Source organism: Tenrec ecaudatus, chromosome 1 (genome assembly GCF_050624435.1).
Source record: "Tenrec ecaudatus isolate mTenEca1 chromosome 1, mTenEca1.hap1, whole genome shotgun sequence".
Lineage (NCBI taxonomy): Eukaryota > Metazoa > Chordata > Mammalia > Afrosoricida > Tenrecidae > Tenrec > Tenrec ecaudatus.
The window spans coordinates 21,699,329-21,722,502 of NC_134530.1; the positions used below are offsets into that span (position 1 = coordinate 21,699,329).

The window sequence follows — 23,174 nt, forward strand, 5'->3', positions numbered from 1 at the left end:
AAACAGTGTGGTACTGGAATAATGACAGATATTCAGACCAATGGAAAAGAACAGAAAACCCAGAAATAAAACCATCAGCATATAGGCAACTGATCTTTGACAAGGGCCTAGAAAGCATCCAGTGGGAGGCAGACGCCCTCTTTAACAAGTGGTGCTAGAAACAATGGATATCCACCTGTAGAAAAATGAAATAAGACCCTTACGCCACCCCATGCAAAGAACAAACTCAAGGTGAATTACAGACCTAGAAGTAAACCCCCAACTATCATGACCATAAACGAAGGAATCGGGACAAACCTAAACACCTCGGCCCAGGAAATACACAGGCTAACTGCAATAGGGAAAGTTGCACACACAAGTGATGCTGAAATCGACAAGTGGGATATACTAAGGATAAAACACCTGTGTGGGTGTCGAAAGACTTCACCAATAGAGCACTAAAAGAACCCCAGACTGGGGGAGGATTTTTAGCAATGACACACCAGACAAAGGGCTTATTGCTAAAATCTACAATACCCTCCTAACCTGCAAATGAAAGAAAACAGTTAACCCCCTGAGGATCTGGGCAAAAGACTTGAACAGAAGTTTCACTAGGGAGGAGACCCAATTGGCCAATAAACATATGAGAAAATGCTCCTGATCATTAGCCATAAGAGAAATGCAAATTAAAGCAGCCATGAGATGCCACCTAACCCCATTCAGGGCAGCCCAAATCAGAAAATCAGAGAGAACCAAATGTTGGAGGGGATGTGGTGAGATAGTCGTTCTCCTCCACTGCTGGTGGTCATGTAGATGTGTAGATGTAGGTGGTCTCTGTGGAAAGTGATCTGGTGATATTTAAATCAAATGGAAATTGTGCTACCTGATGACCCAGCAATCCCTGTAGTGGGCATATACCCAGGAAAGGTAAGAAATAGACCATGACCAGTTGTCTCTGCTCCAATGTTTATTGTGGTGCAATTCACAGTCACTAAGAATTGGAAACAAACGAAATTTCCATTGATAGATGAGTGGATCAGAAAACTCTGGCACATACACCGTATGGAGTACTACAAACCACTAAAAAGCACTGAAGATCACATGAAGCACATCATCTCATGGGAAGAGTTGAAGGAAATTATGCTGAGAAGTTAGCCAATCACAAAAGGACAAGTACACACAAGTCCACTGAGGTAAGTATGATCAGCACAGTAGGTAGAGAAGAAAAGCCACTTATCTCGCACTATACAGGTTGAAGTACAGGCAGCTGACCGGGGAACAGCCAACCCCAAGGATGTACGTGACGCTCCAACACAAATGAGGGGAAAGGTTGGGCGGGGGAGGTTGTGTGAAAAAAAGGGGGAAGGCAGATGATGGCATTGGTAGAGCAGGGCACTAACCCACCAGTGTGAGAGTAATGTTTATGTCCCCACAGAAATGGGAGTGTGCTTGCAGACCCCACCATGGTGTGCCAAACCTGGAGGGCAACGTAACCACATGGAGCATCTAACTCATGAACAGCTTGGGATACAAGGCAGGCTCCCATCAGAGCCATTGACCCCATCCCTACGAGTCTGTGTTACAAAGGACAGCACTAAATCTATAGTTTGGGGAGAGGGACCGGCCTACCATGTCCACACGGAAGCAAACCAAGAAGGAAAAAGAGAGTGAAAGTCTAGACCCCATATCGGCACACCAAGTCCCAAGGACGTCCCTGCATGGATGTGCTGAGACACAGAGAGGACTGGGAGGGGCAGTTTCTAGAATCCCCCAGGACTGGTGGGGAGATAGCCATAAAAGTCAGTGGGCAGGCCTGGACATTATCTATGCTTTCTCAGGATTTTTTCTAGGTTCCCCCGCCCCTTTTCTCTTTTTATTTGTTTTATATTTTCTTTTGCCTCCGTTATTGTTGGTTTGTCTCCCTATATAACATAGGCATCAGAAGCAAGCCTGAGGAGAAAGCAATGGGACCAGGACCTATGGTTTCAGAGGGATTTTGTGGGAAGAGAAGGCAGGGGAAGGGAACAGTGAGTTAGCAACTCCACAGACAGGGGAACAACTAGGGAATTAAAATCGACAAGGAGGAGGATGTATATAGAAATCCTGGGGGAGTTGGAACAACAGCAATTTAGCTGAGAGGAATTGCTAAGAGACAGAAGAAGGGTGAACATGATGGTGGGGCAGGAGGAAGGTAAAAGAAAACAGAGGAAAGATCTAGGAATCACAGCTATGGATAGAGGTATAAACATAGGTGTGTACACATGTAAATATATTAATTCATAAAAATAGAGGTATAGGCCTATGTACATGTATTTAGATGGCAATACACTGAGGTAGTGGATAGACATTGGGCCTCTGCTCATACTTTCCCTCAACACAAGAACACTTTGTTCTAACAATCTGGCATTCTGTGATGCTCACTCTTCTGGCACGATCACTGAAGACACAATGAGTGTATAAGCAAATGTGGTGAAGAAAGCTGATGGTGCCTGGCTATCAAAATATATAACATCTGGGGTCTTAAAGACTTGAAGTTAAACAAGCAGCCATCTAGCTGAGAAGCAACTAGCCCATGTGAAGGATGCACACCAGCCTGTGGGATCATGAGGTGTGGTTGGGACTGAGTAACAGGCATCAGAAGACTCATACAAACAAACAAAAAGCCATATTATTGAGAAAGCGGGAGGTCAGAGTAGAGACCCAAAACCCATCTGTAGACATGAGACATCACCTCACAGAAGAGTCACAAGGAAAGGATGAGTCAACCAGGGTGAAGCATAACACCGATGAAACACATAATATTCCTCTGGTTCATTGAGATTTCCTTACCCCCCAATATCATGACTCCAGTCCTGTCTTTCATTGTGGGCTAGACTGACGCCTGTACACAGGTACAGATAAGAGCTCACAACACACAGAATCCAGAGCAGATGAACCCCTCAAGAACAGAAATGGGAGTAGCAATACCAGGAGGGAGGGGTAAGGAGCGGTCAGGAAGGGAGGAAGGGGGAACCGATGGCAAGGATCAACATATAACCCCCACTCCCACCCACACACCCAGGGGATGAACAACAGAAACCATGGGGGAAGGGAGACAGCAGTTGGTATGAGATATGAAAATAATAATAATTTATAATTTATTAAGGGGGGAAGTGGGCTGGGAGGGAAAAGAGGAGCTGATACCATGGGGTTAAATAGAAAGTAAATGTTTAGAAAATAATGATGGCTACATATGTACAAATATGCTTGATACAATTGATGTATGGATTGTTATAAGAACTTTAAGAGCCCCCATTAAAATGATATTTAAAAAAATGATTTACAGCACACATTTTGGGCACCACAATTCAATCCAAAATAGTCCATAAGAGTCACTGGAGTGATTCCCTAAGTTGACATTCCACAGCTTCCTGGGTGAACCCGAGAGCACGTTTCACACTGCACCACTAAGCAAAATGGGCACGTCCAGCCAGAACAGGAATTCGGGACTCAGTTCTGGGTCCTTCCATGTTCCTACAATCTGGAAAAGAAATCCAGTTTCCACAGGAAGCTGGGCACCCACTGCCTTCTGTTCTCAGTTGCCAGGGCCCATTCCTTGCCCTATTCATCGATGAACATGCTGAGCCAGGAAGGAAGAGACGGGTCTGTGGTTCTGAGGTCTATGGGTCTGCTTTCTTCCAAGGGAGAGGAGTCACCCAGAACCACGGTGCAGGGGGTGAGCACCTTGGAGCCCACTGAACTGTAGCCATAGTTGGAGGAAGGGAGGATGACTAGAAGGACCATCATGAACCTCCAAAAGTGGGGCCCAATCTGTCCCCAAGGCCATGGGAAGCTGGGGCATCAAGAATCAAGGACTAAAGCCCTTTTCTGTATCAAAGAGCTGAATGCTGGAGTTATGCCTGAATGCTGCAATGGCGCACGGGGAAGCATGCTTTGTTTTTGCTAACCGGCACACAGTAGGCATTTCTGTGGGATGCATTGCCCACGACAGACAAGCCGTATGTGGGGCACTGGTGCGAAGCATTGGGAGAACATGGTATACACGAGGGGTGCTGTATGTGGGGCACCTATTGCACAAGCGGGACTAACAGGTGCCGCCTTCTTCCCTCTCTTCCTGGATCTGACCTGTCCATTCCCCACCTTCCTGTGGAGTAATCCTCTGCCTTCTCCAAGGTCTCCATACGACGTCCCAGTTCCCAAACGGAAAGACTGTGACTCAGAGAAGGGGCTGGCACAGTCCACAGAGCAAGGACAAGACGGAACCGCCCCCCCTCTTTGTCCACTCCCAGCCCGTTCCTTCAGGAGCACACCCTCCAAGTACCCCAGCCCTGCCCGTGCCCTCTGTCTCGCCGCCTGACCCTGGTGATCCCTGCACCCTCTCAGGCTGGCCCGGTCAGGACCAGATGCCAGCAACCGCTGGATGGAGGGGCCAGCAGTTTCCAAACAGAACCTGCAGCAGTTCGGACTTGTCTGCTGTACTCTTGACTATTGAAAGGCAGGGGCAGCTCATATTAACGAGGCCACTCGTCCCCTGGCACAAGGAGCTGGATCCGAATGATCCAGCACCTACTCTCAGTGACCTGAGCTTTCTGGACACCACGGAATCCTTTCCCCACCTCCTACTCCCACTTCCATCCTCCTATTTTGTGTGGTTGCCAAGCAGGGAGGAGAGAGCCAGGCCTGCACGGATTGGCCAGCCAGGGTCAGCCCCTACCAACTGTCCACAAGTCCCTGACAGACAAAGTGATCCTAAGAGACGTGGAGAGGAGCTGTGTGGGACAAGCTGCAGGGGGCAGGAGGTGACAGGGCTAGGAGGGTCCTGGTCACGTGGGGGCTGGAGTATTCATCCCTCTGGACTGCTCTGGGGAGTGAGCAAGCTGCTCTGGAGCAGTGAATAATAGGTAACTGGATCTTCTCACAACCTCCCTGGAAGGCCAGCTGTGGGGTGGGGGTGGGGGGATGGGACGTCTTGGATTCCAGCCCCGTCTCTCCCTCCCCTTTCTCTCTCTGTAACCCATCCTTTGCCCCTTCCTTCCCTGGGGCTCCCTTGACTTGCTGCCCCATTCCTGTCTCCTCTCCTGTCCCTAGAGCCTACACCCTCAGATGCTCCCTGAACTTTGTACCCATCCTGTCTCTGTCCAAGCACTCACTATTAACCCTTCTTCTTCCTGGCCCTGCAGAATGTCCATGCTGAACCTGTCCTGGCTGGGACTCTGGCCTGAAGGAGCCCCGCTATGGCTGATCCTGCTGCTAGCTGGGGCCTCCTGGCTCCTGGCCTGCATCCTGGCCTGGTCTTATGCCATCCATGACAAGTCCCACCGCCTCGAATGTTTCCCGACTCCCTCAATGCGGAATTGGTTCTTGGGGCACCTGGGCATGGTGAGTCGGCCAGCAGGATACACCTACTTGTGGGGTTGTGGGGGGTGAGGAGGTGGGGCGAGTTGAGACACACGGGCAGTGAGAGCAGAGGTTCTCAACCTTCCTCATGCCGTGAACCTTTCAGACAGTTCCTCATGTTGTGGTGACCTCCCCCAAGCATAAAATGATTTTCGTTGCTACTTCATCACTGTGATTTTGCTCCTGACACGAATCCTCATGTCAATATCTGATAGGCAGGATGTATTTTCACTGTTACAAATTGAACACCGTGAAAGCATCGTGATTCATCCCCCAAACAAGAGGTAATTATATATTGTGAAATAGTTACTTCTAGTGACAAATAAGTGAAATTTCATCTTGAAGCATGGTGTACTCTGGGTCACAGTCTTCACACCGGGTACTCAGAGTGGGCGTATCTGCATGGGGGCGGACCCACCTGGAGCCGGATTGAGGAGCGGTGTCTGGGTTCCTAAGACCATTGGAGATATGTGTTTTCCAATGGCCTTAGGTAACCCCCAAAGGGTTGAGACCCACAGGTTGAGAACTGCTGGGTTAGTCTGGGGGTGAGTGAGTCTAGGACATCAGTCAGTGAGGGAGGCAGAGAGGACCTCCTCTTTCTTCCTTCAACCCTCTTTGCGCCGCAATGCCCACAAGAGAAAAGGAATCACTTTCTCTTTCTCATCTTGTCCCAAGGCCTAGATCACTCTCCTGCGTGTATTCCCTCATTCATGTACCTCTGGCTCCCCTGGGGGCCTCACAGGGTAGGCTGAGCAGAGCTGGGGCCCTGACATTCCCACAGGCTCACCCTGAACAGAGGTTTGTCACCCACCCCCTCTCCTCTCCTCCTCTACTGGCTGAGGCCGGTGCTCACCCCACGGAGGAGTGGACTCTCTCCCCCTCTCCCTTGCCACCAACCCTCAAGGCGCAGCTGGGCCAGAGGACAGATGTAGGCAGTCTCCCCACCCTTCTGCCCTACAGTCAAGATATAACAATAGGTACAGATGTACCCGTGCCCAGGCTGCCAAGCAGAGTGTTCTCTGCCAAAGGCGGACAATCTGAGTTCACACCCACTGCAGGAAGCCTCCTGGACTGGAAGCTCCCAGGTCCCCAGGACGTCTCAAACAGTGATTCCAGAGACCTCAGAGGTAGACTGAGGAGGTCCAGAGGGCATGTGGGAACAGAGCGCTGGTTCTGTAGCTCAAAGACGTCCCACTGCTGTCTGCGTACCCTTCCAGGGTTTGCTCTGAGATACTTCCTGCACCCAAAATGAGAAAACCCTTCTTCTGGGGCCCAGTTCTGTGCCTTCTCCCCTGTTCTTAAAAACACCCTTCGATGTGGAGCCTCTAGGACTCTCCCGCTCCCAAGGAACTCACGTTCTTCGGACAGAGCAGGAAGAAACAGGGACTCTCTCCGTTGGCGCCCAATCCTCACAGGTGTTCGCAGGAAAGGCTGCGCCACCTTGGGGACCTGGGAAGGTCTGGGCACCCAAGGCTCTTTCTGCACAGGTGACAACTCCTGATTCTTTGCAGATCAGCCCCACGGAGCAGGGCTTGAAGAAAATTGTTCAGCTGGTCACCACCTACCCCCAGGGCTTTAAGGTCTGGCTTGGCCCGGTCCTTCCTCTCATCTGTCTGTGCCATTCGGACAGCATCAAGCCTTTTCTCAACGCCTCAGGTACCCACGTGGAGCTTGTGATCCGGGACACCGAGCACTAGTGGGCCTCTGCTCCCCAGCTTCTGGGTGGCCCCTGCAAAACCCCAGACTCTCCCTTCATCTCTCAGTCTGCTTTTGTTCTTTCCCCTTCTTTCTGTCTGGTATTTTCCAGCTCCCACCTCACCGCTTGCAACTCTCCCATAGAGTATTCTCAGTGTGGCGCTCAGTCGGGGGAAGCCCCAGACAGGGAGAGTGAGATCTGGTCTTCTGTGATCAGGAGGAGGATCAGCGGGAGGGATAATGTCGGGCAACCTAGAGAAGGAAGACTCCGCATGGGACAGGCTGCAGGGCCTCCTGGAAGAGTGCTTGCCGGACCTGGTTATGGTCCTAGGAGTCAGAAATGGTTTTTAAGCATGGCCAGGGTGTGGCAGTGGTCCATGGTGGCTTCTGAGCCTTCTTCCAGGCCTGGCTTCCACCCAAGCACCCCAGGTGCAGGGCTACCGGGGCCTTCTGGGCTGTTGCCTTCCATGGAAACCACTTCCGAAGGATCCAGTCCCTCTCGGTCATCCTGCTACAACATGTCTGCCCTAAATTCATCACCCACCCCTGCCCAGACTCCAGGCGTCTCTCTTAGGAGACCCCGTGCCATCTCTGCTTCCTTCCTCAGCCCTCTGTCTTTGGCCTCTTGCACAGGGGAATGGGCAATGCCCAACGAAGATCTCTGCTCTGCCAACAACGTGGTTGTTGGTTTGCTGCGGGTCGATCGCCAGCTGTTCTTTGGCGGCTGCCCTCTTCTCTTGTGAGCGGTGGAGACGCCACCATGCGTGGCCCGAGCAAAGAAAAGGCATCTGTGGACGGAAAAGCCCAGGGAGGAGAAGCTTCAGGTGCAACTAGATCCAGGACGCCAGTGATGCCACCAGGAATCTGCCTCCCTCTCTCGATTTTCCTTCCCTCCTCAGTGTTCCCCGTCCAGGAAAGTCTTTCCCCACATTCTAAATGATTTTAAGGCATAAACCTGTCTTTCCCCACAGAGGGACCATTGGTGACCAAGCCGGCATCAGATAGCACCAGTCCGCAAGCATGCCCAGCCTTGGTGGCAGGGGGCTCTCAAAGCTCTTCTCTTGGGAACACAGCAGCAGAATGCTTAGCTTAAAGACAGGGCCCCTGTGATCAGAGAGACCTAGGCTTGGGTCTCGGGTAGCGATTTACTATCTGGGGGCACCCAGACAAGTGATCCCATCATTCAGAGTCCCCATGACACGAGGTCAAGGTAGTATTGCGTTCCCAGTGGGGAGAGACTCCTGCAGCCTCTGTGACTCAGGCATCTTGAGTGATGGCGTGTGAGGCTGGAAGGGCCTCAGTGCAGAGAGGACATGTGGCCGGCAGGAGTCTCGGGGCATGGGTGGGCCTCCATCTCCAACCCTGCACTCTGTGACTATGAACTTGGGCTTCTTTGTTCTGCCCAGATCTGGAGGTCGGAGGAGGGTCTCCAGCACACACAGGGCCTGGCTAGCACCTTCAGGAGCATGAGTTGCTGGTGTGTGAGACCCTAGAATGCCACAGTCCACCTCTCTCATCCCATCATTCCCGAGCCTGTTACATCAGCCCCAGCGAGACACCTGTTGCCCGTAGCTGGCTGTCTCTGAGTCTCTGTGCTGTTTTCAACTGGCCAGGGAACCTGAGGAGAGGGGATTCTCACCTAGCATACCTGGACCCACCTTTCTGAGCCTAGTCTTGTCTGGCCATCTCTAGGGCATGTCTGTGTGAAACCTGTGTGGCCACATTGGGTGTGTGTTTGCACCTGGGACCATTTGGAGATGGTGTCGATCACATCTGGGCTTAGTTGTGGCCCAAGTCAGCAGAATATGTTATGGCCCTTCTGAGATGTCATTTGAGATTATCCAAATATCCTGTTGGTCATGTGGGATCCATGTTTGGGCTTATCCAGTGTCAGGGCTGGGCTGTGTCTGGGACTCAGGCTCCCTCTGTGATGTGTCTGGTAGTTTATTTTAATCTTGGGTCAGGTAGGTAAAAATGTATGTAAGTCTGATCACACCTGGATGACATCTGGGACATTAATGGAACCACATTTAAATTTTATCTGGGATTCATGTGTGGGGTCTTATGGAGTCATGTCAGACATCTCTGATCCAGATCAGAGAATGGTGTGTCATGTTATAGATATGTTAGAGTGTGTCTAGTATGTTGTGGTCATGCTGGAGCATGTTAGCATATGTTCAGGCCATGCAAGACCATGTTTTGCTATGTTATGGACATGCTCACATGTGTCATGTATGCTGTTGTTGTACTGGGACGTCTTGATCTCTAAGGAGCTGTTTGGAGTCCATGTCAGAGGCAGCTAATGGCTGCCAGGGTGCCCACGGTCCACGTAGACCAGTCTTTAGGGTGTTGGGTTATGCTTAGTGTTACAGAAATGTTGGGTGTCAAGGAGACATGCCAAGGCATGTTGGGATGTGTTATGCCATGGTATTGGGGCTAGTATGTTGCAGTGAGGCACGGAGGGGAGTCTTTGTGGGAAACTTGTTCTCTGCTTTGGCTGCTGGCACCTGCTCTGGTCCTTTCTTGTTTCCCCCCTGCTTTTGCTGCCCTTGGCTCCAACCCTGCTGTGCTGGGCTTGGAGGGGAGTGCAGACCCTTGGCTGGCAGTCCACATCCCTATCCAGAGTCCCTCCCTTACCGCTCTCCATGACTTCTGATGGCATTCATTCTTGTCAGCGGCCGTTGCACCCAAGGACATGGTCTTCTACAGATTCCTGAGGCCCTGGTTGGGTGAGTATCTGTGGGTAAAAGGGGCGAGGGGAAACCTTGGGGCATAGGGGAAAGTGTTTTCTTTGCCCACTGCCCGTGACTACTACTAGGGGACGGGCTCCTGTTGAGTAATGGTGACAGGTGGACTCGCCACCGCCGCCTGCTGACGCCCGCCTTCCACTTCAACATCCTGAAGCCCTACGTGAAGACCTTCAACGAGAGTGTGAACATCATGCACGTGAGTTCCATGAACCTGGAGTCCCTGAGGGTGTCCTGGGAGGAGGGGCCACAGTCAGACATGGTCTGGAGTCCTGCTTCTGCTGGGTCACCTGAGGGCCATTACTCTCTAAGCCTCGGTCTCCTTATCTGCAATTGGGAATGATGACCTGCACTTGGAAGAGTCTCCAAGATAAGACAATGGAAGTATGTCTTAGGCACATAGTAAGGTTGCGAAAGGCATTGGTGTCTGCATCCCTTCTCTGAGGCTGGGAAATCCTGAGACGGTGTTGATGATAAGGGATATATATATATGCTGTGGCTTGCAAATCACATCGAAGCCCACTGGTTTCAAAGAATTAGCGCTCACTATTGCTCATGAGTCTGTCAGTCGGCTGAGTCATTAGTGTGGTCTTGGCGGGGCTCACTCGTGTATCTAGGGTCAGGTGTGCAGCAGGTAGTCAGCGAGGCTGACCCAGCTTGGACTCGCTCAAGTGCTTGCAGCTGATCTAGCATGGCCTTGGCTGCGGCAACTGATCTCCTCCACGTACGTGGTAGCTCCCACTCCCCCTGGCAGCCCAAACGCATTCCCACAGTGAAAGCCTGGTCCCAACAGAGCGAGAGTCAGCTGCCAGGATGCCTCTTGAGGTCTGGGTTGAGGAGCATCATGCTGTCCTTTGCACCAAGTTCATTGGCTGCAGAAAGTCCCAAGTGCACTCCAGAACCAAAGAATGTGGCGTCGGCTCCACCTACTAATAGAAGGTGCTGCAAAACCACCTTGTAAAGGGTGTGGATAGAGAGAGGAGTAAATTGTAGGACTGGAGAGTCATGGATTTTCAAACTGATAAGTTATTGTGCTATTACTTCAAGGATTCTTCTAGGAGACATGGCTCTCCGGAGACATGGGGAAAAGACTTTATTATTCATGGCACTGCAGGTAGCATGCTGGCTCGCAGCCTTTTCCCAAGCTCCCCAAATCCCATGGGAGCAACCCACGTGGGCCGAGATAGAGGCAGTGTATTTTCATACTGGGAAGGAACCTCAAACGTGAGGATCTCCAACTTTTATCGTCAGCAGAACCAAGCCTAATTCCTGTCCAAGGAGAGAGAGGTCCTCCTGCCTTGAACTTCTCACGGCAAACACAGGCTGGGAGATGACCCGGTGAACGAGCATACGGACCTTGAGTTGCGTACTTACCCAGGCAGAGAGCACAGGGATGCTCAGGGCCCATGGAGGACTGCCTCTCCGGACAAAAGGGGCACTTTGTAATCAATCGAGAACAAGGATGGTGATGATGATGATGATGATGATGATGATGATGATGATGATGACAACTACAACAACAACAACGATGCCCCTAATGAGCACTGAAGATATGCCAGAAACAGAGTCATGCCAGGACGCGTGCGGACGAGTTTAATTCTCACAACCCTATTAGGGAGAAATGACAATTTTTCACTCATTACAGATGATGATTCTATGGCTCAAAGAGATTAGGCCATTTATCTGTGTTCAGTCAGCTCCTGACTGCTCTGGTAAACGGTGGACTCGGGATTCCAGTCTGCTTTCTAGACCTCTAGAGAAGGTTATCTCATCTGTTAGTCAACCTGGAGCCATTGACACACAATGGAGGAAGTGAATTGACAAAGGGCACGGAGAACCCAAGGAATCGAACCCAGGCCTCCTGACGCCTAGCAATGGTGTCTCCACATCTTCCTAGCAGCAGATCCCACATCCACGCAAGCCTAATCCACTCTGGGGATGAGTGCCTTGGAAGGGGTGTGTGTCATGAGATTGGGTTCTGGGTGGGGTTAATCTACGTGATTGTGGCTCAGCAGGGGGTGCTGGTTCCCAGAGGAGGTAGATCCCAGCCCCGTCTCTGCCATCATCCCTGACCAGGAGAAGTGGCGGCGCCTGGCCTCTGATGGCAGCACCCATCTGGACCTGTTTGAGCACATCAGCCTCATGACCCTGGACAGTCTGCAGAAATGCGCCTTCAGCTTGGACAGCCACTGCCAGGAGTGAGTCCTAACCCGAATCTGGAAGTTTGAATGATGGACCCAATGAAGTAGGTGGGAAGGGAGGATTGACCAGGGCAATCAGAAGAGCCTTCTTGGAGGAGGTAGGTCAGAGCTGGGCAATTCAAGAGAGGGAAATTGCCCTGGTGGCAGAGTGGGTTATGCGTTGGGCTGCTAACCACAAAGTCATCAGTTCGAAACCACCAACTGTCCTGTGGGCTTTCTACTCCTATAAAAATTTCCATTCTTTAGATAGATAGATAAATAGATAGCTAGATAGATAGACAGATAGATAGATAACGCCCAGGGAATGGGGGAGAAAGAAAGGTCTTTTGGGAGGTGAAAAATGTTTGAGTAAAAGCAAAAAGGCTAGAATGAGCAATATGTGCAACAGAGCTTGAGGAGACATCGAAGAAATAAGGTTGGAGAACTGGGTAGGGGCTAGCTTGTACGGATATTTAAAAGGTAGGCAAAGAAATGTGGACTTTATCTCGGCATGTCCACGGACTCACTGCAAGCTTTACACGCGAGGAAGGACATGGCCAGAGCTGAGTCCTAGAAATTGCAGAAGATTGACTGTCATGTAGACAATGGACGGTGTTACTACTGGGTAGAAGGAAGCCAAGCAGAGGCTGGATCCATGGACCAATTGGCAGAGGATGAAGTTTGGGAAGCAGAAGGGGCTGGTGAAAGTGATGAGCATTATTCCCAATTTCTCCCTGGTGCCTGGTACCTACAGGCAGTTCCCAGGGATGGGGATGTAGAGAGAGACAAAGGGGTGGAGAGATCTCCCTCCTGGCTCACACCTTCCATTCATCTCTGGAGGCACCTTCTCCTGGATGCTCACTTTCACTGTGGGAGGTAGTGCCTGCCTTCTGGGAGGGAAGTGCACCCTGGGCCTCAGGTCTGTGAAGTTGCTGCCTGCTTTCTTGCCCTTGTCCTGCAGGAAGCCCAGTGACTATATCACTGCCATCTTGGAGCTCAGCACCCTCGTAGCGAACCGGAACCATCAGTACTTCCTGCACTGGGACTTCCTGTATTACCTCACTCCCTATGGAAGGCACTTCCGCAGGGCCTGCCGCCTGGTGCATGACTTCACAAATGCCGCCATCCAGCAACGGCGCCGTGACCTCAAAGGTCAGGATGTCGATGACTTCCTCAAGGCCAAGGCCAAGACCAAGACTCTGGACTTCATTGACGTGCTCTTGCTGAGCAAGGTGGGTGCCTGTAGGTGCTGATTTGGGAAGAGGGCAAGACCTCGGTTATAAATATCACGTGGAAGAGGTGGTCCGAGCGCAAAGTGGCCACGATGCTAGGCACGAGCACACCGACCGACCGACAGTCAGTAAGCTGGCCCGGGACTGGGCAACGCTTCATTCTGAGCTGAGATCTATGCACAAGATCTACAATGGGGAGCCGTGGAAGGTGTTTGAGGAAGCGAGGGCCGTGTCAGAGATGTTTAGAGATGGTTTTATGGACTATAACCTGCAGGGATGGCTAAAGCTGGAACTGTGGAAGGCGTAAGATTGTACTTTATTTACGAGCTAATAAGTTAGATTGCCACTGTGCGTGTGTTTGTTTAGACATATGTATCACAGTGCTGTCCAGTCCTGCACCCACCTTCATGATGGGTGGTGTGCTTGCGTCCATCCTTGTGTATTTTGAGTTCACTGTATATCTTGAGTGCCTTCTGACCTAGGAGTCTCATTGTCCAGTAGTATCATGGATAGCAGTCTGTCGTGATCCGCAGGGGGTTTGATGGCTGGTTTTGTGAAGTCCGTCACCAGGCCTTTCTGCCTAGTCTGTCTTAATCTCAAAGCTCTGCTGAAAACCTGTCCACCCCGAGTGATCCGTCTAGCCTGTAAGTGACCAGTGGCATAGCTCCCAGCATGACAGGGACACACGAGTCACTGCGATGATGGACAGATGGGTCTATCGGTTAGATCCCGGGATCAGAGTAGACGGGTGCCTTCAGAGCAAGGACAGCCTCACAGTGTGGGCTTCCCCTTCCCAAAGTATCACAAGGGTCGCATGACCTCCACCCAACTTTCCACCTGCACCCGAGACAGAGTTTTTACCCGCATGCAGACCGGCAGCGCGTGTGACCTTCACCCCTCTAAAGAGGTTTAAGAGGCGGGGAGTGGGAGAGTAACTTTGGTTTCACAGTATAAAAAAAATCCTCTGCAGGGTGAGGGCAAAGTCTCTGGATCCTCGGTCCCGAGAAATAAACAAGTGACTCTGGGGGAGGTCAGAGTGGATGATCTGTGGGCAAATAAATGGCTTTTGTGCAATACTCAGTCACTAACGTCTGCGGAAAATTGTCATCCAATGTAAATACGGTGATGTCTGCTGCTGCTGCTCCTTCTCCTTCCCCTCCTCCTCCTCCTCCTCCTCCTCCCCCTCCTCCTCCTCCTTCTTTCACCCTGCAGAGGCATGAACTATTCAAGGAGCACCAAATCCTCCCACTAGGTACAAAGGAGCATGGAAGGCGATGAGGGGAGGCCTGTGCAGATAGGCATTTAGAGATGTGCGTAAGGCGCATCCAGGACTACAGGGCTGGCTTGGGTTTCTGGGCGGAAGCTGGACCTTTGCCTAAGATCTCAGCCACCGTGTGAGCTCGGAATCACGGTGGTCGTGTGCACAGCAGAATGAAACATTGCCCAGTCCTTTGCCAGGCCAACCATTGTGACGTCCCTGAGTGGATCGTGGTGGCCACCTCGTCGTTTGCGTGGCTCGTGGTCCAGCGCTCTGTCAGCTGACACTGCGGCAAGCTACATGAGTTTCACTGGTTACGTTCTGGAACTCGATGGCCAGCCTTCATTCTCAACGTGCTTTAGTCCGGGAGCTTTGCTCCAGGCTGACCGCTGTGCATGACCCTGCAGTTAGTCTCAGTTGACCCTTAGCCACCTTCTCTCCAGGATGAAGATGGGAAGGAGCTGTCAGATGAGGATATCCGAGCAGAGACCGACACCTTCATGTTTGAGGGTGAGGTTCCGGGAGGGGAGGGCACTGGGGATGGGGGCGCTTCCTTCCCAAGGACTTGGTGGGTGGGCCATCCTGCCCCACCCTCCTCCATCCTCCCGTCAGGTTATGACACCACAGCCAGCGGCCTCTCCTGGGTCCTGTACAACCTGGCCAAGCACCCGGAATACCAGGAGCGCTGCCGGAAGGAGGTGCAAGAGCTCCTGAAGGACCGTGGGACCGAGGAGATTGAATGGTGGGTGCAGTTCTCATGACCTGTTCCCGGAGCCTCTTTCCTTGACTCTGGTGGGGGTGGGGGACGAGCTTTCTGCGGAATTGGCCCTAGCTCCTTAGTGAGACCAGGAACAGAGACCCGACCTTGTCACCAGTGGCGAGGCTGTGGCTTTTGATGAGAAACCTTTGGTCGGCTTGGAGGATAGCAACAATGTCTGTGAGCTGTTATCACTTGGTGGGTGCTCAGTAAACACGTGGCCCTCCCCTGCCTTGTTTTCAATCCTTGAATGACATGGTTTCAAGGTCTTGACTTCCCTGGATTGTTTTCGTCTTCTCCAGAGTCCTCCTCCCTACCCTATTGTCCAGTCCAGGGGCTCACAGGGGGACATCTGGGGGCAAGAGAGGGCTGTTGGCCATCACCCTCCCAGTCCTCAGCAAGCAGACACTCTCTCATTGTGCCCAACTCAGTGCCCATCAGTCCCATCCCCAACACTGTGCCCAGCTCCATCCAGAGTGCTAAAGCCCCAGGAAGGACCCATCCCAGGCCCTCTGTTCCAGGAATTCCAAAGCCAGGAGAGTTGCAGCTCACAGGGACAGGGCTAAAGTTTCCAGAGAAGCTCCCCAGGGGCGGGATAGAGAAGGTTTCTCACCTGAGTGGTTGAATGAATTTCTGGCAACTTTTTAAATGCAGTTAGGAAATGCTGTGAGCCAAGGCTCATCAGCCTGGTCAAAGGCCACGTGATGGGGTGAGCGATTGAGAGATGGCTGGCTAGTTCAGGGAAGCGCACACACACTCACACACACACACACACACACACACACACACACACACACACTCGCAGGCATTTGGTTGCCTTTTCTTTGGGGATTTTTTCTTTCTTTCAGATGCCCTTCTCAGAACTGACTCTGTATTAAAAGTGCATTCATTGTTGTTCTGTGTTGCACACGTTATCTTCTGACTTTTTTTAAAAGTCGAGTGCACCCGTCTTTTCTCTGACAGCAGCCCACTCCCCCCCCCCCCAGGGCTTTGTGGAGCCTCCTCTGTCGAATGTGGGACTTTTGCCTCGCACATGTCTGTCTCCTAACTAGTCTTTCCTCTGGGTTGATTATTCTGTTCCCACGGCAGGGCTGAGCTGTTCTCTTTACTGCGGTTTGTAGTAGGCTCTACATCTGGCAGAATGAGATCTCTCTTTTTTAACTGGGAATTGGCCTAGCTCTTCATGACCTTCCGTTCTTCCAGAATTTTGGAAAGATTCTCAATTTCCTGAGAAACTCCTCTAGATTTTAGTTGTATTGAATGTAGCATCGTTGTGTAGAACATGGACATTTTGGGATCTACGAAGCCAGGAACCCCGGTGGTGTTGCCGGTTAAGGGGTGGGCTGAGGAAGGCAGTTCAAGCCAGCAGTTGCTCCTCTGGAGAAAGATGGCACTGCTTGCCCCCATAAAGAGTTATACTCTCGGAACCCCAACTGGGGGTGGAAAGGAGAGAAACCAAACTTGTCCTATGGTTAGCATGGGTGCAGGAGGAAGAGTGCCTGCTTAGGGGGCATTGAGTTCATTTTAACGGTGGCGGGACAGTTTGGAGAGGAGTAATAATGGTGTACAACAAGAAAAAAATAATCAATGACACTGAATGATACACATAGAAGTGGTTGAATCGGTGAATGCGTTGTTGCGTATATTTTTGCTAAAATTGAAAAAAATACACGAGTAACAATGAGTATAGGGAAAAGAACATTGGTTCTCTTTCGGACACTGGTTGTGGTAAAAGTGGTACAACTCTTCTTGATCTGACTGAACTACTGAATTGAATGCTATGTGGACGAAGTGCCAATCAAACGGTTGTTGTTTTTGCTGTTTAAAGAAACCCAACGGAGAAGTTCTACTCTGTCCTGTGAGCAGCGATCTACTAGCTGGAAGTGGCAATCCCAAAGTCTAGAATGTCTATCCATGATTCAAAGTCGCTTATCACTTAAAAACAAACAACTTTTCATTGCGGATTAGGTGAAGGTTTACGGAGTCGATCATCAGTCTTAAGGTTTCAACTTCAGGATGTTTCAGCTCATCCTTTGCAAGCTCCTCCCTGTATCGTCCTGGATTCAGCTTTCTCCCTGTGTTTCCCGTTTCCACCCCTCCTTCTCGCCTAACCCTCTGAATTTGGTCTCTGGGTACATGCTGCCATTTCCATTTCGATCGTAAGTGGTTGTTCATTGCACCACAGGAGCGAGTTCCGTGCCAGACCCGCAGGGTGACTAAGAAAGAGCCATCGTCTCTGTCTCCTGCCGACCCCAAAGCTCGGTCCCTTTGTCATGTTGAGGTGTGCTCCTCAGTTTCCCTCCCCCCTGCTCTCTCCAGGATCTCTTTCAGAGCAGTTGGTCGGAGTAGCTGGGAATCACCTCATTCTGATTTCAGGTTGGTGAAGATGGATGTTTGTATGATCCATTCATTCACTGGACGAGTTTTTTCCATATGTCTTTCCATTACTCTTCCTTCTTCTGGACTGGAAATGACCACTGGTTGTACCTCATGAGCTTTGAAGATCCCGGTCACTACCAACCCACGTAGGGTGCAGACCACTGTCTTTGTGAACTCTGTGTTATGCTAACACACTCAGGCGTTGCCCTGAGACCATGGTCCTAATGCTCCAGGCCCAGGGACTCATTCCTTCAAGGACTTTGGTCGTCTAAGAAGAAATCCTGTGCACCTTATTCTATTTCATGCAGCCTAAAGTATCTGCTAAGAGATCTTTGACATGCTTTGTTAAATGAAACCTTTGATTCTTTTGTCACTATGGGGAATCATATTTTCTATTGGCAGCTGTGTTAGTCTGGCTAGACTAGAGAAACAAACCCATGGACACACATATATGTATAAGAAAGAGTTTTATATACAACAGGAATTGAACATTGAGAAAGCATCCCAATCCAGTCCAGTCCAAGGCCATAAGTCTGATATTAGCCCATATGTCCAATACCAATCTATAAAGTCCTCTTCAGACTCACGAAACACATGCAATGAAGCCAAATGCAGGACGATCACAAGCCAGTGGGTAAAAAGTCTTTGGGTCCAGTGGCGTTGTGAGCATCTCAGCGCTAGCAGGGGTCTCTCTGTGGCTTCTCTAGCTTCAGAGGTCTGGTTGCAACCTTGTGGCTTGTCAACTAACTGCAATGTCTCCCAGGGAGTAGCAGAGAGAGAGGTGTCTTCCACCTCCAAGGAGGAAGTACCAGAAGTCCCAGAATTGTCAGGAGAAAGCCACGCCCACAGAAGTCTCATTGGCTAGCTCCAGATTGACAGCCTAGACTCCACCCCTACACTCTTCATCCTTAAATTGACACCAGATTAGGTGACGACCACAGCAGTGTTGTTTTTGCCTTTGTGATTTATTGAGAGAAATTTATAAATAAATGTGGTCTATAGAGCTTTCACATTTCTTGTTAAATCTAACCCAGGCATGTTATATTATTAGTAGTAACACCTCTCCTTTGTTTTTTAAAATAAATGATTAGTCATATGCATCATGTAAGGCTTTCTGATTTATCTAAAATAATATTGAGCCCAGTAAACCTTCGTAAATGCTTGGGATGCTGTCTCCCACCTGTTGGGGAAAATGTGCACCACTTAATGTAAAGCTTTAGAAACTACTTGGGGGAAAAAGGTCAATCCAATCGATTTCTCATGCCTTATGACAAGATAGTGTCGAAGATTTAAAACGGAAAGAAGTCTCAATGGCACTAGAAGAGATCACGGGCAAGTTATTTTTGGCAAGGGCTCTATTGTGCACACACGTTTCAGAGGGTATAGAAGAGGAGATGACTACATCGTCAAAGGAGAAAGCTAGAGAGCAGTATGAGTCGTACGGAGATGCTGCTGGGTAGCTTTTTGACATGCCAACAAGTATCCCTGGGAGGCTAGTTAAAGAAATAATAGCCTGGGGAAATCCATGGGGGAGGGAATGTGTGTCAGGTTGGGACCTAAGGGTGCTCTTTAGCGTTTTTGAAAGATGTTGAGCCATTTGTTTAAAAAGAGAAGAGCCATGTGGAAAGGCGATGTTTAAACATCTGATTGAGCCCACTTACTGAATCCCTGAGGTCCCTGCGTGGTGAACACCATGAACGGATTCAGAGCTGATCAGAGCTTAGGCTCACCCAGAGGTGCCTTGGAAGAAAGGCCTGGTGGTCTCCTTCGGAAGGAGCAGCCCTTGAAAGCCCCGTGGAGCCCAGCTCGGCTCTGACACCCAGGGGGTCCCCAGAGTCAGCAGGGACCCGATGGACCGACAAAGAGACTCCTCACTGTTGGTAACAGTTCTCCCGAGGATTTTGGGGTGTTTTCCCAAGGATAGAACCGTGTTTTCTGGAACAAATATGTTTTCCTCGCCTTGCTACCAATGACCCCTTGTCTGATTGCATCACTGGTGCTGTGTGAAGCAAGAATTGAATGGGGGGGGGGTGTTTACTTTGTCTCTTATTCATTTATCTTTTGGTTTTGCTTTCTTACCCGAGATAATCTTCCCTTTTCCTGCAAATCTGTCTGTCGTTTCGGGGCTGGTTTGGGCGTGGTGTGGTTTGCTCCCAAAGGCTAAGAAGAGGCCATAGCTGCATTTTCTAATGCTTTTAAATTATTTTTGTAGTCGTGGAAGTATACATAAAAATGCACACCAGGTAAACAATTTATATCTTTTCAGTAAAACCCTCTTTTTTTTTGAATGGTGGCATCAGATTTTATTTTTATTTTTTTAATTTTTTTATTTTAACAATTTATTGGGGCTGATACAATTCTTTTCACAGTTCATACATATACATACATCAATTGTATAAAGCACATCTGTACAGTCTTTGCCCTAATCATGTTTTTCTCTTTTCTTCTTTTACATTTTATTAGGGACTCAAACAACTCTTACCACAATCCATACATATACATACATCAATTGTATAAAGCACATCCATACATTCCCTGCCCCAATCATTCTCAAAGCATTTGCTCTCCACTTAAGCCCCTTGCATCAGGTCCTCTTTCCCCCCCCTCCCCATTCCCCCCTCCCTCATATGCCCTTGGTAATTTATACATCGTTATTTTGTCATATCTTGCCCTATCCGGAGTCTCCTTTCCCCCCTTCTCTGCTGTCCCTCTCCCAGGGAAGAGGTCACATGTGGATCCTTGTAATCAGTTCCCCCTTTCCAACCCACTCACCCTCCACTCTCCCAGCATCGTCCCTCACACCCTTGGTCCTGAAGGTATCATCCACCCTGGATTCCCTGTACCTCCAACCCTCATATGCACCAGTGTACAGCCTCTGTCCTATCCAGCCCTGCAAGGTAGAATTCGGATCATGGTAGTTGGGGGGAGGAAGCATCCAGGATCTGGGGGAAAGCTGTGTTCTTCATCGATACTACAGTAAAACCCTCTTAATGGTAAATTAGGCGAAGGTTTTACAGAGCTGATCATAATCTACACCCAAATTCAGACACATTCTGATTCAACTCCTCCCTGATCATCCTCTCAATGTACCATAGCTTATCAGACTGCCTCTCCCACTTTCCAGATTTCTACTTCTCCTTGGGCAAATGCTGCCCTTTTGATCTTAAGTGGGTGATTTTTCTGACTGAATGTGAATTCAGCTCCTGACCGGAGAGGTACGGGACATAGTCTTGGGCACCTCACCAGACTCTAACAGACACGTCACTCTGCTCTCCTGGCTGTGAACTCTGGTCCACATGTGTCTCCCATTCTGCACAGGACCTTCTAATGAGATGGATCCTTTTCCAAATCATTCCACCACCCTGAACAGAAACTCCCAAACCAAACTCTCCCTCGACCCTTCCTCCAATACCTGGTAGCCACGAATACCCTTTGTTTTCCATATTTGGTTATTTTCTCGATGTGAGACCATACAGCACCGTCCGTTATGACTGGCTTTATGATGTGTGCAAGGCTCATTCACGGAGTACCTATATCAGAACTTCACTTCTCTTTATGGCTGAGTCTATACCACATGCGATTGTCTAGCTGTACGCACACTGAGTGTATCCATTTCATCCCAAAACTTTGATGCATCTGGAATTTATTTTGTTAGAGGGAGTGGTATTCTGAGAGATGGTCAAAAGGTGTCATCAGGAGGTAGGGGCTGGGGGAGTCTTTGCTCCCTGGTTAATTGTTGGTGTGTGGGGGGCATGGGGGGTGTTCTTTAGGGACGACCTGGCCCTGCTGCCCTTTCTGACCATGTGCATCAAGGAGAGTCTACGGCTGCATCCTCCAGTCACGATCATCTCTCGCTGCTGCACCCAGGACATAGAGCTTCCAGATGGCCGGGTCATCCCCAAAGGTGCCCACGATGGCCAGGGGGAGGTCCTGGGGAGGGAGGAGAGCCCAGCAGGCAGAGGAGACCTCCTACTGACCGACGTTTCCTCTCACAGGTGTCATCTGCCTCATCAGCATCTTCGGAACCCATCACAACCCCTCTGTGTGGCCAGATCCTGAGGTACCCCCTCCCTTGTCCTCCCTTATCCGCTGCAGAAACCGGTGGGAGGAGAAGGGCGGGGTCCTGCGCGGGAACTCAGACACCCAGTCTGGCACTGCATGCACATCTTTCTGAGGCAGTATCTGTCTAGGGAGACCCCAGCCAGCTTTTTTGTCTGCACCCCCAGATCTATGACCCCTTCCGCTTCGACGCAGAAAACAGCCAGCAGAGGTCACCCCTGGCTTTTATCCCCTTCTCTGCGGGGCCCAGGTGAGACCAGCAGGTGACTGGTGCTGGATAGGGGTAGGGGTGGGGGCCTGGGTCTTCCGTTATGCCTGATTGTAGTGGGGCTGGGGGACAGTTTCGGGTAGTCTGAGCTCCAGGACCTAGGCAGTGAGTCCCCACGCTGCTCTTCTGAGTAGGGGGTTGGGGTTTGCACCAAACTCAGGAGGCATGGAAGCCCTCTGGAGGGCCAGGGGTTGGTCAACCGCCCTCCTCCTCTCTCCGGCTGCTCAGGGCTGGGGTGGGGATCCCAGGTGGGGATCCAGGCTCAGTAGGCGTCCTGGGCACCGTCAGACCCGCGTCGCGCGTGCCGCCCGCAGGAACTGCATCGGGCAGACGTTCGCCATGACCGAGATGAAGGTGGCCCTGGCGCTCACGCTGCTGCGCTTCCGCGTCCTGCCTGGTGACAAGGAACCTCAGCGGAAGCCAGAGCTGATCCTGCGCACTGAGGGCGGGCTGTGGCTGCGGGTGGAACCGCTAGGCAATGGCCCACAGAGAACCCCCAATCCTTAGACTCACCCCAACTCAATAAAACTCTGCTGTCGCCTCTCATGGAAACCGGCAGGGTCCTGGGAGTTGGGAGTGACTGGATGGAGGCGGGACCTGCTTCTCTGAACCAAGACCTCCTCATTTCCCACAGGTTCAATGATGGAGTTAATCTATGGATAATAGGGAGCATGGGGGGAAGGGGGTTAGACTTAACCAAATGCCCGGAAGAAATGAGTTACAGGGCTAAGGGAGTCAGTCACCTGGTCTTGGGGGATACCAAGAGCAATTGGCACAGCATAATCCACCAAGATGTGTTCTGGCTCCTACTGTGGTGGCTGTCGACCGGGGTCTTTAAAGTCGGCGAACAGCCACCTCAGGTACAGCCACTGCCCCCTCCCTGAATGGAGAAAGACAGATGAAGAAACAGAAGCTGCGTGGAATAAGTCTAGGAGAGTAATGGGCCACTTGAACATCAGTCTCCAGAACCTGAAGACCCGGAGGGTACTCAGCCACCACTTGCAACTACTCTGAAAGGGATTCATGAGAAAGACCATGGTAGAGTGGGAGAAAAATGTAGCACAAAATTCAAACTGGTCAAAAAGACTGTGCTTACTGGTTGGATGGAGACGGGTGGAAGTCCCGGAGATGATGGTTCCTAGGTCACCCTTCAGGTCTAGAAATGGATTTGCCACCATTAGCAAAGGTCCATTACTCAATTTTCAGTCCAACAGTAGAGAGAT

The 23,174-nt window shown here is 50.6% G+C and overlaps 1 protein-coding gene across 1 annotated transcript; it reads left to right on the forward strand.

Annotated features, from left to right (window-relative positions):
• The first annotated feature begins 5,160 nt into the window (after positions 1-5,160).
• On the forward strand, positions 5,161-22,458 carry LOC142453818 (cytochrome P450 4F2-like). The gene is made up of 12 exons (XM_075555527.1): positions 5,161-5,358; positions 6,888-7,032; positions 9,747-9,800; positions 9,890-10,017; positions 11,895-12,016; positions 12,960-13,230; positions 14,932-14,998; positions 15,101-15,230; positions 21,395-21,528; positions 21,620-21,684; positions 21,851-21,933; positions 22,266-22,458. Exons 1-12 carry the CDS (start codon positions 5,161-5,163, stop codon positions 22,456-22,458), a joined length of 1,590 nt encoding a protein of 529 aa, XP_075411642.1.
• The last annotated feature ends 716 nt before the right edge of the window (positions 22,459-23,174 follow it).